This window comes from Rhinopithecus bieti, unplaced genomic scaffold, assembly GCF_001698545.2.
Source record: "Rhinopithecus bieti isolate Rb0 unplaced genomic scaffold, ASM169854v2 scaffold_34958, whole genome shotgun sequence".
Lineage (NCBI taxonomy): Eukaryota > Metazoa > Chordata > Mammalia > Primates > Cercopithecidae > Rhinopithecus > Rhinopithecus bieti.
This window is the reverse complement of record NW_016814973.1, coordinates 603,819-616,500: the sequence shown is the minus strand read 5'-3', so window position 1 is coordinate 616,500 and position 12,682 is coordinate 603,819. Positions and strand designations below refer to the sequence as shown.

The window sequence follows — 12,682 nt, the reverse complement described above, 5'->3', positions numbered from 1 at the left end:
AAAATACAAAAATTAGCCGGTCATGGTGGCGTGCACCTGTAGTCCCAGCTACTTGGGAGGCTGAGGCAGGAGAATCGCCTGAAGGGAGGCAGAGGTTGCAGTGAGCCAAGATTGCACCACTGCACTCCAGCCTGGTGACAGAGTGAGACTGTCGAAAGAAAGGAAAGGAAAGGAAAGGAAAGGAAAAAGGAAAGGAAAAGGAAAGGAAAAGGAAAGGAAAAGGAAAGGAAAAGGAAAGGAAAAGGAAAGGAAAAGGAAAGGAAAGGAAAGGAAAGGAAAGGAAAGGAAAGGAAAGGAAAGGAAAGAAGAAAGAAAAGAAAACACTTGTGTATTCAGATGGAAAATAAATGGCCCACCAAAATCCTCAGAGGGTGAGGTCCCTAACTCAGAAAAGTAGAGAAAGAAACCCTGAAAACCTTTTGGTGTGGTTTTTCCCTCTAGTTACTCAGGTCTGACAGTCTACTGCCACAAGGAGTGAAAGAAGAATTTAAATCTTAAGAGTCAAAATGGCAAAGGAGATGGCACAGATTCCAAGAAACACCAGGACACAAGAGAAGTCCTACCTTTCCACAGTTACCTGTTAGAGCTACCAGGGCCCAACTTGCTACCACACAACAGGGGTAAAGAGAGAACAATACAGAATTCAGCTGCTCTGCTCACATGGCTAATTGGATAATGAATATATTTGGGGACTGCCAGTTACTGCAGCTGGGACCATTACACCACACCAGTGTGGCTGTCACTATTCTCTTTACAGTCTGAGATAAACTCAGCATCCTGGTAGTGCCGGGTGTGTGGCTACAGGTTTCCCCTTCAGCTACAGTGTTAAGGGGACGCTCTTAAGGCAAGTTTGAGGCTTTACTTTCCAAAATGTTCAAAGAAACTATGACAAACATGGTGACAAGCAAACTCTATGAGGTCTACCCTTTATTGGGTCCATACTGTGGGTGTTGATGCTCGCATTTCTTTATAAAACAAAACATACCTGTCTTAGTCTGTTCTCATGCTGCTAATAAAGACACACCTGAGACTGAGTAATTTATAAAGGAAAGAGGTTCAATAGACTCATAGGTCCACAAGGCTGGAGAGTCCCAACAATCATGGCGGAAGGTGAAGGAGGAGCAAGTCATGTCTTACATGGTGGCAGGCAAGAGAGTTTGTGCAGAGGAACTCCCATTATAAAACCATTAGATCTTGTGAGACTTATTCACCACCATGAGAACAGTGTGGGGGAAGCTAGCTCCATCATTCAATTATCTCCACCTGGCACTACCCTTGACACGTGGGGATTTTTACCATTCAAGGTGAGATTTGGGTGCGGACACAGCCAAACCATATCAGTGCCCACTCCCTTGCTGATATCTGTGTTTCTAACCCAAGCATGTTGACCTCAAAAAGGAAAGGCTGCTTGCCAGTCCCTGGGAGTTAGGAACCCTAAATTCTGGTCATGGTTTGCAATCAACATATATACTCCCTGAGCACAAGCAAGCCTCAAATCCTCTGAGTCATTAATTCCTTGTTTACTAAATAAAGATATTTTCAGTCAGACTTCTCTTAAGGCTTCTTCCAGCTCTGAAATTCTATGATTAAAATTTTCCATATAGACTGCTATAATATACTATATTATTCTCTCAACACCTGTCAGTCCCAAAACACAATTTCAAGGAGTGCCCTGATTACCCTGCTGAGAAGACATGGCTTAAATCTGATAGAGGGGCCACTGAGGACAGGAAGTGAGTTCCCTCAAGGCTTAATGATACTGAGCCAGAACACCTGTGGGATCTGTCCCCACAGCAGTGCAGAGAGCTCATGTCCTTAGGGTTGACCAACGCTGGGTACAAATGAAAGAGCTATCCAAGGACATGGGGTCAACTGCCCCTTTCACACCTCTTCATGGAAACAGAACAGCCCCTAAGAAAATGCTACTCCAATGAGCTGGCTTTAAGGGGATTTCCCCAGCCTACTTTGTGGTCTTTTGCCTAACTCAACAGGACAAAAATAAATGATTTGGGGAGAGAGAAAGAAGGGCATAATTCCCAATGTATTTTATTTATTTATTTAAGAAAACATACAGTACTTATTGTATGCCAGGTACTGCTATAAACACTTTACAAATATTAATTTAATCCTCTAAATAATTTGAGGACACAATGACATTATCATTCTACTTTAGGAAACTAAGGTACATAGAGGTTAAGGTCACACAGTCGGCTAAATGGTAGAGACAGGATTCAAACCTAGGCAGTGTGACTTCTGAGTCCACGCTCCGAAATGCTACTCAGTGATTGATTACCTATTGATTAACAGATGTGAGAAGGTGGCTTTTAGTGAGACAGCACAGATATCCACCTCTCTCAATGGGTCCCTCTAAATAAGCGTTGCTGAAAAGGACTGCTCATTAAAAAACTTGCCCCCAATCCTACTTGATTCTGATTTGCTAAAAAGTTATTCCAGTAAATATGAAATAGGGAACTTCTGCTCCTGCCCCTGGCTATCCAAAAGCACACTTCACCACTATGCACACCCACCAAAATGCTAAGAACATTAATTCTCAACTGGGAGTGGCATTTTAGATTTACCTTGAAAACTGGTTAAAAGTACTCAAGCCTCTACCTCACCCTGCCCTCAATACACACTAGACTCTGATTTGCATTCCCGAGGGTGTTCGGCAATGCACACAGATTTTTGACAAACCTCCCACAGGTAACCTAACCCTCTCCCCTGGTACAAAACTAAGGTCTTCATATAATTTTCAAAGGTAAGAAGATCAATCCTACATTGTTTCTATCTCCCAAATCTCTTCCCTATCCACTTCACAGAAGACAAACGCATGTGTGATAAGGAAACCTGCAAATACGCGCCAAATACCAAACTGGCTATTCGATGAATATATAAATGCAATTGACATTCTTCCACAGTCTGAAATCCTCTCTTTACTCTCAGGATAGATTACACTGTTTTCTTTTTATATAAACGTGCCACTTTAAATGCTAATTCAGATGCGACGCTCGATTTTTTTCTTCGTTTTGTTTTTGGGTTTCTAACATTCAAAATGACACTGGACTTCCATGTGGCTTTGACAATGAATATTTTGAATTCTTGCTTCAATATTTGTGGGGATGGGAGGACAGAAAGTGCTAAGAAACCTAAATTTATTTTAAAACTTATTCAAATATGGTTTACATGTCCTTTATTTTGTTTGAATCAAACTCCCTCTCTTTCAGGAAATATTGCCTTTACTTTGCTGAAAATCTCACCAATGTAATTCAAGTAAGTTGAAAACCAAGGTGATTCCCTTTCCTTGCCTTCTAGAAATAATCTCATTTTACTCAAACTACTTTTCTAAACAGGCAATCAAGGCAGTATTTTCTGATATATAACAGGCCTGAATGTAAGTCTTTTTAAAAAATACACACACACACACACACACACACACACAAGCATATCGACCTATGCCCATTCAATTATACAGAAGCTCACTTCCTATCTTGTGTCAAAATTAGGAATTCCAATTTTAGAAATACCCTAATCCAATACATACAATTCAATATGATTGAGACAGGAGACAGCCAAGGGTCCCTGACAAAATCCCACTTTCAAGCCTAAAACAGCCTGAAGGCTGAAATACCAGACTGCAGGTCCTGGATGAAGCCCTCCCTTTTTCAGCTGATTCTTTCTGAGTAATGCCCACCTGCACCCCGGGAGGATGAGGTAGAGCCTCGGGAAGTTTGCACCCTTTGCAAAGGGGAGGAGCCTGGCCTCTTCTGTTCCTGTGTGGTGACCTGGGATTCTATCTGTGAGGTGGGAAACCTCCTAGCAGGACTCTCTCTGTCACTTTGCTGAGAGTTATTTTTCCTTTTCACCCCATAAATTCCATTTTCCCCACCCTTCTGTATGTCCACGAGCCTAATCTTTCCTGGTCGTGTGATAAGAGCCCAGTTTTAGCTGAACTAAGGAGAAAGTTCTCCAACAAATATATCTACTATAAGACAAACTATCTCAGAAATCTAGCAGGCCCAGCTCCACCCAGAAGCTACCATCAAGTTCCCCTGCTTTGTAGTCCTAACTACTTTTTGACAATATTCTCTCCCTCTGTTGGTCACTCTCATCTTCCATCTCATCTCTGGACGCCCTTTACTGTCCCTAACCAAGAAAGGCAAAATTAGAAGGCGGTAAAATAAGTTCATTATTCTTTTCATACATTTATTAATGCATTCATACGGTAAAATGGTTCTGAATACCTGCTCAACTTCCTGCTAGCCTTGTTTCTTGCCAGTTCACCAGAAGCATCCCATTAATGAATCGTCTTCTGCTGTGCTAAATTTAGTTTGGGTGACAACCTGTCCTGACCAAAGGTACATACATTTTTCAGTGAGGTACCAAAGACATCTCCAAGATCTGGCAGATGAATTTCTAGTATTGGAACGTTTGACATGTGGCAGATGTGTTTAAGATGGAAATCCCCTTGGCGGTCAGAGCGGGTGGACCTCCTAGCAGACCTGAAACTATCAAATGCCAGTAGATACCTAGCCCACTTATTCCAAGGCCAGTCCTAATAGACTCCAACCACTCTCAGAGGAATAACGAAAGGGTGAATGGAGAAAATCATAAAACATATAAACCAAACACAAAATTCTAAGTCCCCCATCTGACTGAATGAATCCCCCCTCCCAGCCAATGGCATTCCAAAGCAAACCTGAAAAACTAGTTCAGACCATGATAAGAAGAGAGGGTCGGACATGCCTCATGATACCCTCCTTCCCTCTGGAATTCAGCACAACTGACCAGCTGACATTAAAACAGAGATCTTAAGACTGACAAAGCAGCCTCTTTGGAGCGTAAAAGACCAAATTCCAATGTGACTCTAGTATAGCATCACATGACAGATAGCAGGCCCTGAAAGAAATTAAAGTACTTTACCCCAAAATATATTTTTTGATAGATTTTTAAGTGGCTCTGCAAATCTGTCTCTTGTGGAGAAAATCTACACTCTGTAGAGACTCTCTTCCCCTTCCAGAACTTTTCCTGATCCAGGAGAGATTAAGAGTCTGATACCTTTTAAGGCCTGACAAGAGACATTTACCATCTATTCTACATAATAAGAACCCTAGTTTCCACAATCACTTATCTTAACCCAGACACACTCCTTTCTACTGATTCCAGTTCTTAGATAATAACTCTTCAACCAACTGCCAATATCAGAAAATCTTTGAATCCACCTATGATCTGTAAGCACCACCCACCCAGCTATCCCACCTTTCCACACCAAACCAATGCATAATTTACATGTATTGATAGGTGTCTTATGTTTCCTGAAAATGTATAATACCAAGTGTAACCCAACCATCTTGGGCACATGTTCTCAGGACCTCTTGGGATGATGCCTCAGGCCTTGGTCGCTCATACTGAGCTCAGAATAAATCCCTTCAAATATTTTACAGTTTGACTATTTTTCATTGACAAATCCTATAAAAAGGAATATTGTTACCAGCTGCTAGTATTGTTGCTAGATCAGTTAATTAAAATAAGTAAAACCTTTTAAATTGCCTCTGGGATAATTTGAATACTGTCAGCAACTCCTCAGCATGCAGAGATGTACTTTTCCGGGACTATTACACATATTAGGAGCTGCTTCTGCTTTGGGTTCCTGCTGCTGGATATTCTTTTTTTTTTTTTTTGGAGATGAAGTCTTGCTCTGTCGCTCAGGCTGGGGTGCAGTGGTGCGATCTCAGCTCACTGCAAGCTCTGCCTCCCAGGTTCACGCCATTCTCCTGCCTCAGTCTCCCGAGTAGCTGGGACTACAGGCACCCGCCACCACGCCCAGTTAATTTTTTATATTTTTTAGTAGAGATGGGGTTTCACCGTGTTAGCCAGGATGGTCTCGATCTCCTGACCTTGTGATCCGCCTGCCTTGGCCTCCCAACGTACTGGGATTACAGATGTAAGCCACTGCACCCAGCCCCCTTTTTTTTTTTAAGACAGAGTCTCACTCTGTTGCCCAGGTTGGCATGGGCATGATCTCGGCTCACTGCAACCTCCAACTCCTAGGTTCAAATGATTCTCCTGCCTCAGCCTCTGGAGTAGCTGGGATTACAGGCATGTACTTCCAAGCCTGGTTAATTTTTGTATTTTTCAGTAGACATGGGATTTTTTCCATGTTGGCTAGGCTGGTCTTGAATTCCTGACCTCAGGTGATCCACCTGCCTCGGCCTCCCAAAGTGCTAGGATTACAGGCGTGAGCCACCGCGCCTGGCCTTGGATATTCCTTTAAAAGCATCCTTAAAGCATGTGTGTGGACATAAAGATGGGAATAATAGACACTGGGGTCTACTAGGTGCACTAGTGCAGGGAGACAAGGGGGAAAGGGCTGGAAAACTACAGTTTGGATACTATATTCACTCACTACCTGGGTGTCAGGATCATTTTTACCCCAAACCTTAGTGTTATGCAATATACTCCTGTAGCAAATCTACACATGTACTTCCTGAACCTAAAAGTTTAAACTATTTTTCGAAAGAGTTGGAAAATTTTATAAATAAAATACATTTAAAACAGCTGTTGCAATCAAATATCATAAACCAATCCATCAAGCAAGCAAGCAAGCATGTGTGGCCAGAGGACTTAAAGCTAAGAAACTGCCAAGTGTTAGTCACTGCTTCTACTAAAATAAAGTGATAATTGCAGATAATTTTATAGATCCCAGACCTACAAAGCCATGAAACAATGCACCAGGCTTATAATTAAACAAGGTGGATGAAAGGTCATTTTAAGTAGCAGGGAGAACCTATTTGCTAAGAATAGATAATACAGTTTCCTTCTTCTCTGTACGAAGACATGTGCAAGACCACTTAAAAGCAGCAGGCGGCACAGGAGCTGGCCTGAGCAGATTTCCTGCTCCTCTCTCCAGGGTATAAACACCATCAAGGCACTCTAGGGAATTCCATGAAAAAGAAGCGTCTCCGTCCTGGAGAGCTGTTTATTTAGGCAATTAACAAAACACAAAGGAGTCCTTTAAAAATAAATAATGGCTGCCAAGGACACCTTGGTTTTGCTCCTAACCATCTTGGGCTCACATCTTGGGCTTTTCTACTTTTTGCACTTTCCTTGCCTGAAAACAAACATTTCCCTATGAATTTTTCCACTTAGAAATGTGATTTCAGGACTTACATGCAAAATATGGGTGAATTTTAGAAAAAAAGTACCACAACAATAATGGCACTTTCATAAATACAGACAGTACAAATTAGTTATTAGAAAAATCTAAATCAAACAACATGCAGAAGGTTGATGTGTTCCGTACTGAATTGAAACCATGAAGGATCTGACGTCAGCCATCCAGCCATGGCATCACCACTTGTCCTCATGGAGCAGGCACAGTGACAGAACCTAAGAGAACAGGGCAGGTCTACTGCTTGGAGGCTCCCAATCTAGGAAGGGGAGACAGATTTGTACAGATTCCACAAATGTCTGCGCTATGTAGTTATTATACCGGGCACCTTGCTGAACACAAAGAACAGGCATTCAGAGTCACATCTCTTGGATGGGATAAAAATCTAAAGCAACAAATCTAGTTCTGAAGCTAAGTGTAATAATATACCATCATAAATGCTATTATCTCATTTGCTTCATCCCCTGGCTTCAGGTAGTATATACTAAAGCATTTCAAGATTATCACAATTTATCATCATAATTTTTTCTATGATGTTCTGGCATTAACCAATTGGTATCTGCCACTGTAGATATTTTAGTTATTGTCAAATCATATTTATTTGGAGCAATCTTCATTATGAGACAAAATTAACCAAATACACACACACACACACACACACACACACACAAATACAGGTGTGATATATTTTCTTATTCAAAATAGAATGTTTACATAATTGTTATTCAAATTACTTAAAAATCTACATAAACACTTGGTTAAAGCAATTTTAATCCTACTTCCATACAATCACTGAGTATTTTACATAAAATATTTCAAGAATACCAAAAATACAGAGGGTATAATATAAACACCCATATACACACTACCACATTAATGATATATGTGAAACTCCTTGCAGAGGCCTCTCAAATCCAATTTATTTCATTCTCTCCACTAGTAAGTGACCCTTATCATAAACTTGTTTTCCATGCATCTTTTATACCTTTACTGTAAATGCCTGTATTCAGACACAACATATTGTTTTGCATACTTTTAAGTTTTATAATATAAATGCCATCTTGTACCTGGAATTTGCTTTTAGCACTTATCATTCTATTTTTGATAATTATACCTGCTGATACGTATACTCTGGTCCGCTTACTTTACCTGCTGTATAATATTTCACTATCTGACTATATTATGACTTTGACAGGTAGTTGGAAGGAGGGGGATAAGACAATGTGATAACTTTAGTTCCAAGGAGAATGAGGGGGAAAGTGCAGGAAGTATCTGGGATCAAAAGCAGCCTTGGCAAATGGCTATTCATTGAATGGAAAAAGAAGAGAAATAGCTAAAATCCAGCTGTCTAGGAAGCTGTAATGCCTCTGGAAAAGTGATCTGGAGTTACTTGATTATCTCATAATAGCATCTTGCCTAGAAAGCTGTTTCCCTCACTTCTCTTGTCTATTACCCAGTCACAATCATTGCTTCTACACCTTTTAAAAATGTTTATAAAACAAGAGAGTCTTCAAGTTAGTTCTCATTAAAATGATCATAAATAATAAATTAGTGAGGATCTGAATTTCTTTTTCTAGACAGAATAGTTCGCTTTTTTATACTTTCAATTAATAACAACAAAAAAAAAAATTCCCTGAGGTCTTTCATTTCTGAAAGCTTTCAATTTAATATATGTTTTTACCATGATTCTGGATATAAAAGTTATCTTTAAGCTTATTTAAAGCAATATTCAAATTTTTCAAAAAAATGTGGAAAACCCCGTAAGTTTCAGAATACTGAAAATGCAATTTTAAAACTGCTATATTTCAAGACATACAGCTTTGAAGCACCAGATATATCAAAAGAGGCCTTTTCAGTCTTTATCAAGGTACACACTCTCTAACAAGTTGGATCACATTGCTATATAACCAAAGACAATAAGAAATACATCACACTGTGTGCAGTTGCTTATGTTAATATGGAACAACAACAACAAAGAAGAGACTGAAAAGAACAGCAGGAGCAAATCTCCAATCTTTCTGGGAGAAGATATAAAAATATTTCAAAGCATTTATGGAGGAGTCATGTATGCAGTAAATAAACTAAGAAAGTGTTAAGAGGTTTAATTATCAAGTACTATTATGTTGGCTAGCTGACACTAATAAAGATACATTTGTGCCTTTCTTCATTAGATTTGTATAAAATCACTCTAGCATTTATTTTAAAAAGCGTTTTCCCTTTCTCAAAGTCATAAGAGAACCTTGCACGAGGAGAGTAATTACTGGCATTCTGTACAGTATTCACTAAAAATGCTGAGTGACAGTGGGTTCTAGCACAGCTATATCAGGCATCGTTAATTCTCTGGGGAATATTCGTGTTTAACAGAAAATACAAAATAGCATGTTTATTTTTAGTTTACCTCACTTGAAAATATTAATTTTCCCAGAATTCACAAAAAAAGTAGATTTGTGTTCACATATACATATACAGTGTACTTCATGCTCATCATCTGAATGCGCAATTGACTTTTAACAGGGAGGGGAGTTTAAATGGCTCTGATGTAAATCAAACTTTCTCTTACTATGTTTCCAAAGGATGGGCTCCAAACAACTTATGTCATTATTCTTTTTTCATTAAAGATCCCATTTTCTCAAATAAAGAAACTTAAAATACTTTCCTTATCACATATTTTCACATCAACTTATGGCTATCAACTAACATTAACAGAATTGAGACTTACTCAAGTGCAAAAGAGGAAATTACCCTTTAATAGAAACATGAAATCTAATTCTGTAATTAACATGATCTTTATAATATTATTGGAAACACTAATGTGATAAAACAAGAAACAAAAAACAAAACCCATGTGCAATCTATTAAAAAGGCTAAAAGCAAGATTTGACTGAAGTTCTGAAGTTTTCAAATAAAAAAGAAAGGGTGTTTAAGCCTTAAAGAAAAGTGCATAAAAGCAAATGAGTTTTTTTCTATAAAAGTATTTCATGTAGTTTTCTATTTTCTTTTGTCTCGTCATGATGGGAAATATCAAAAAGTTTGGACTTTTACAAGTTTAGGCAACAGAGTCCTAATCATGATGCAGAAGAGGAAAGAGTTTAATTCTAAGTCCATTTCCTATAGCAAACTATTTTCTGTTAAACTCTAGCACAGAGAGATGGAAGCTAAAAGCTAGTGACAATTTATCTCGGCACATTCTCCAAAAATAATAATCCAGTGTCTGCCTGGCAGCCTAAACTTGTACAAAAGACAGGAAGCAAAATGGACAGTAATAAAATGTTCACAGCTGATGAATTTTTGGTTCTTAGATGCAAAGGCTGAAATTTTCCAAAATTTAGCCTAGAATAAACCCTATATTTCAACAATCACCAAATTTTTTTCTAATCCTCCAAGAGGAGTGTTGTAAAAACTTATCTTAAACACTATTTTTTTAAAGGAGGTGCTCCATCTACTAACTTCTTCAACTTAAATCAGACATCAAATGTAAATGTTTCCAGACCAGCCCTTACACACTACTATTGGATAACAAATCTGACTTTAAATGTAGTCAAATATTGAGGGTAGTTAATTCTGTCCTCAATTTCATTCTGCAACTTGCTAATGGAAAAAAAAAAACTATGATTTGTGCAAATATATTAATGGTCTTAAAAATAAAAGATTAAAACACACTATAAAGAAATCAAGTCAAAGTTCATAAATCCATTATTTTAATACAAGAGCATGACATGAATCAGTTCAATAAGATCTAGATCTAATAATGAAAAGTTTAACTGATTCAAAGTCTCCAATTCAGATTCAAAAGTACATAATTTACTCCATATAAAATCCATAGTATAAAAATATCATGGATTTCAGATCATAAAGAACACTGATTCTTGATTCAGATCAATTTACACTATCTCCTGACCAAATAATGTTTTTGCTTGATTATATAACAGCATTAAAAAAAATTAAGATTCTCCAAGGAATAAATATGCATTTAGGTTTACAATGCCCATATGGAACAAATCCTGGAAATTATGAAATTATTACTATTCAAAAGTACATAATTTACTCCATATAAAATCCATAGTATAAAAATATCATGGATTTCAGATCATAAAGAACACTGATTCTTGATTCAGATCAATTTACACTATCTCCTGACCAAATAATGTTTTGCTTGATTATATAACAGCATTAAAAAAAATTAAGATTCTCCAAGGAATAAATATGCATTTAGGTTTACAATGCCCATATGGAACAAATCCTGGAAATTATGAAATTATTACTGTTTGACTTTTATAAGTAAATTCAGTTTTTTGTTTTCTTCAGTTGATTATCATTCATTTTACAATTGCCACTAATGAATCAGAGAAGAATCATACTATAAACTATATATTAATAAAAAGAAAACAAGGAAACAAAATTCTACTACTTACAAACTTCCTCTTCTGGGGAGACTCAGCTCCTTCTGCAAAAGAAAAAAAAAACCATATATAAGTGATGCTGCCTTAACCTTAGATTACTAGGATACCAAATGGATAACAAAGAACGTATCATCCCTCATTATGCTTGATTTGGCATTTCCTATACTGAAAACATTTTAATGTCATAATTTTATGCTGGATCTCTTCTTACACGGTTCTCTTTACACACTGTGTTTAAGGTACAAACACAGCTTATCTGAATTCCAGAGCAGAAAAACCATCAATCTTCCCAAAGCAACTACAGTAAAATACTGAGTTGAGTTACATGGCCCTACAATTGAGCATACGGAAAATCTGAGCAAGCAAAGAATTTATCCAAACAGGATTTAGCTATAAGAAGTAGGAGACATTTTGCAGGATTATAATTAAATGAAAGGTGCAATGAAAGAGACAATTAAATCAAACTATTTGCCCTCAACAGAAATATATTCATGCAAAACATTATGCATACCAAAGATTGCACTTTCTATTTTTTAAATGATAATGGAAAAGATTTCCTTTTGGTGTTATTTCTCAAAACATCCATTTATTCATTGGGATATTTAAAAGCAGCTTAATCAACTTCTAAAAGGTAATCAGACAGCCATGACAATTATTAGTGTGCTTCATAGTTTTAAAAGGGTGCCTTCACACTTCTCTCAATTTGAGATTCTTATCTACCTAATCATCAAGAGGCTGTGGAAAACCCAAAAAAAAAAAAAAAAAAAAAAAAAAACACAAAAAAAAAAACACGCAAGAAAACAAGCCAACCAAAGAAATAAACAAAAATAGATTCAGAAATACCTCTATCCACTAATGAAGTTGTCAAAGCTCAAGAATAATTACTTGCTGTCAATTATTGAAGAATAGGAAGCGATGAGCCATTTGGCTATTTAAACTCAAAATGAAGCACACACTATGACTAAATTTGGTTATTCATGCCCATAATTCTCATTTATTTTTCTGCCTTTCAAGGGCTTGAGCATTATCCTTTGAAAGGTATTTCCCCATCAGCTTCAAATTCACCTTTCCTATCTCCTATTTTTACTGACTATTTCAATGTTTGTCATGGACA

General features: G+C 37.6%; 1 protein-coding gene across 6 annotated transcripts in view; it reads right to left on the bottom strand.

Moving 5' to 3' along the window:
• The window catches only part of MAST4 (microtubule associated serine/threonine kinase family member 4), a 589,801-nt gene that overhangs the window by 271,357 nt on the left and 305,762 nt on the right, over positions 1 to 12,682 (bottom strand). For all 6 annotated transcript variants that reach the window (XM_017852851.1, XM_017852852.1, XM_017852857.1 and 3 more), the window contains one exon: positions 11,581 to 11,612. In XM_017852851.1, the coding sequence (XP_017708340.1) occupies positions 11,581 to 11,612 (32 nt within the window). The remainder of the gene's footprint in view (positions 1 to 11,580; positions 11,613 to 12,682) is intronic.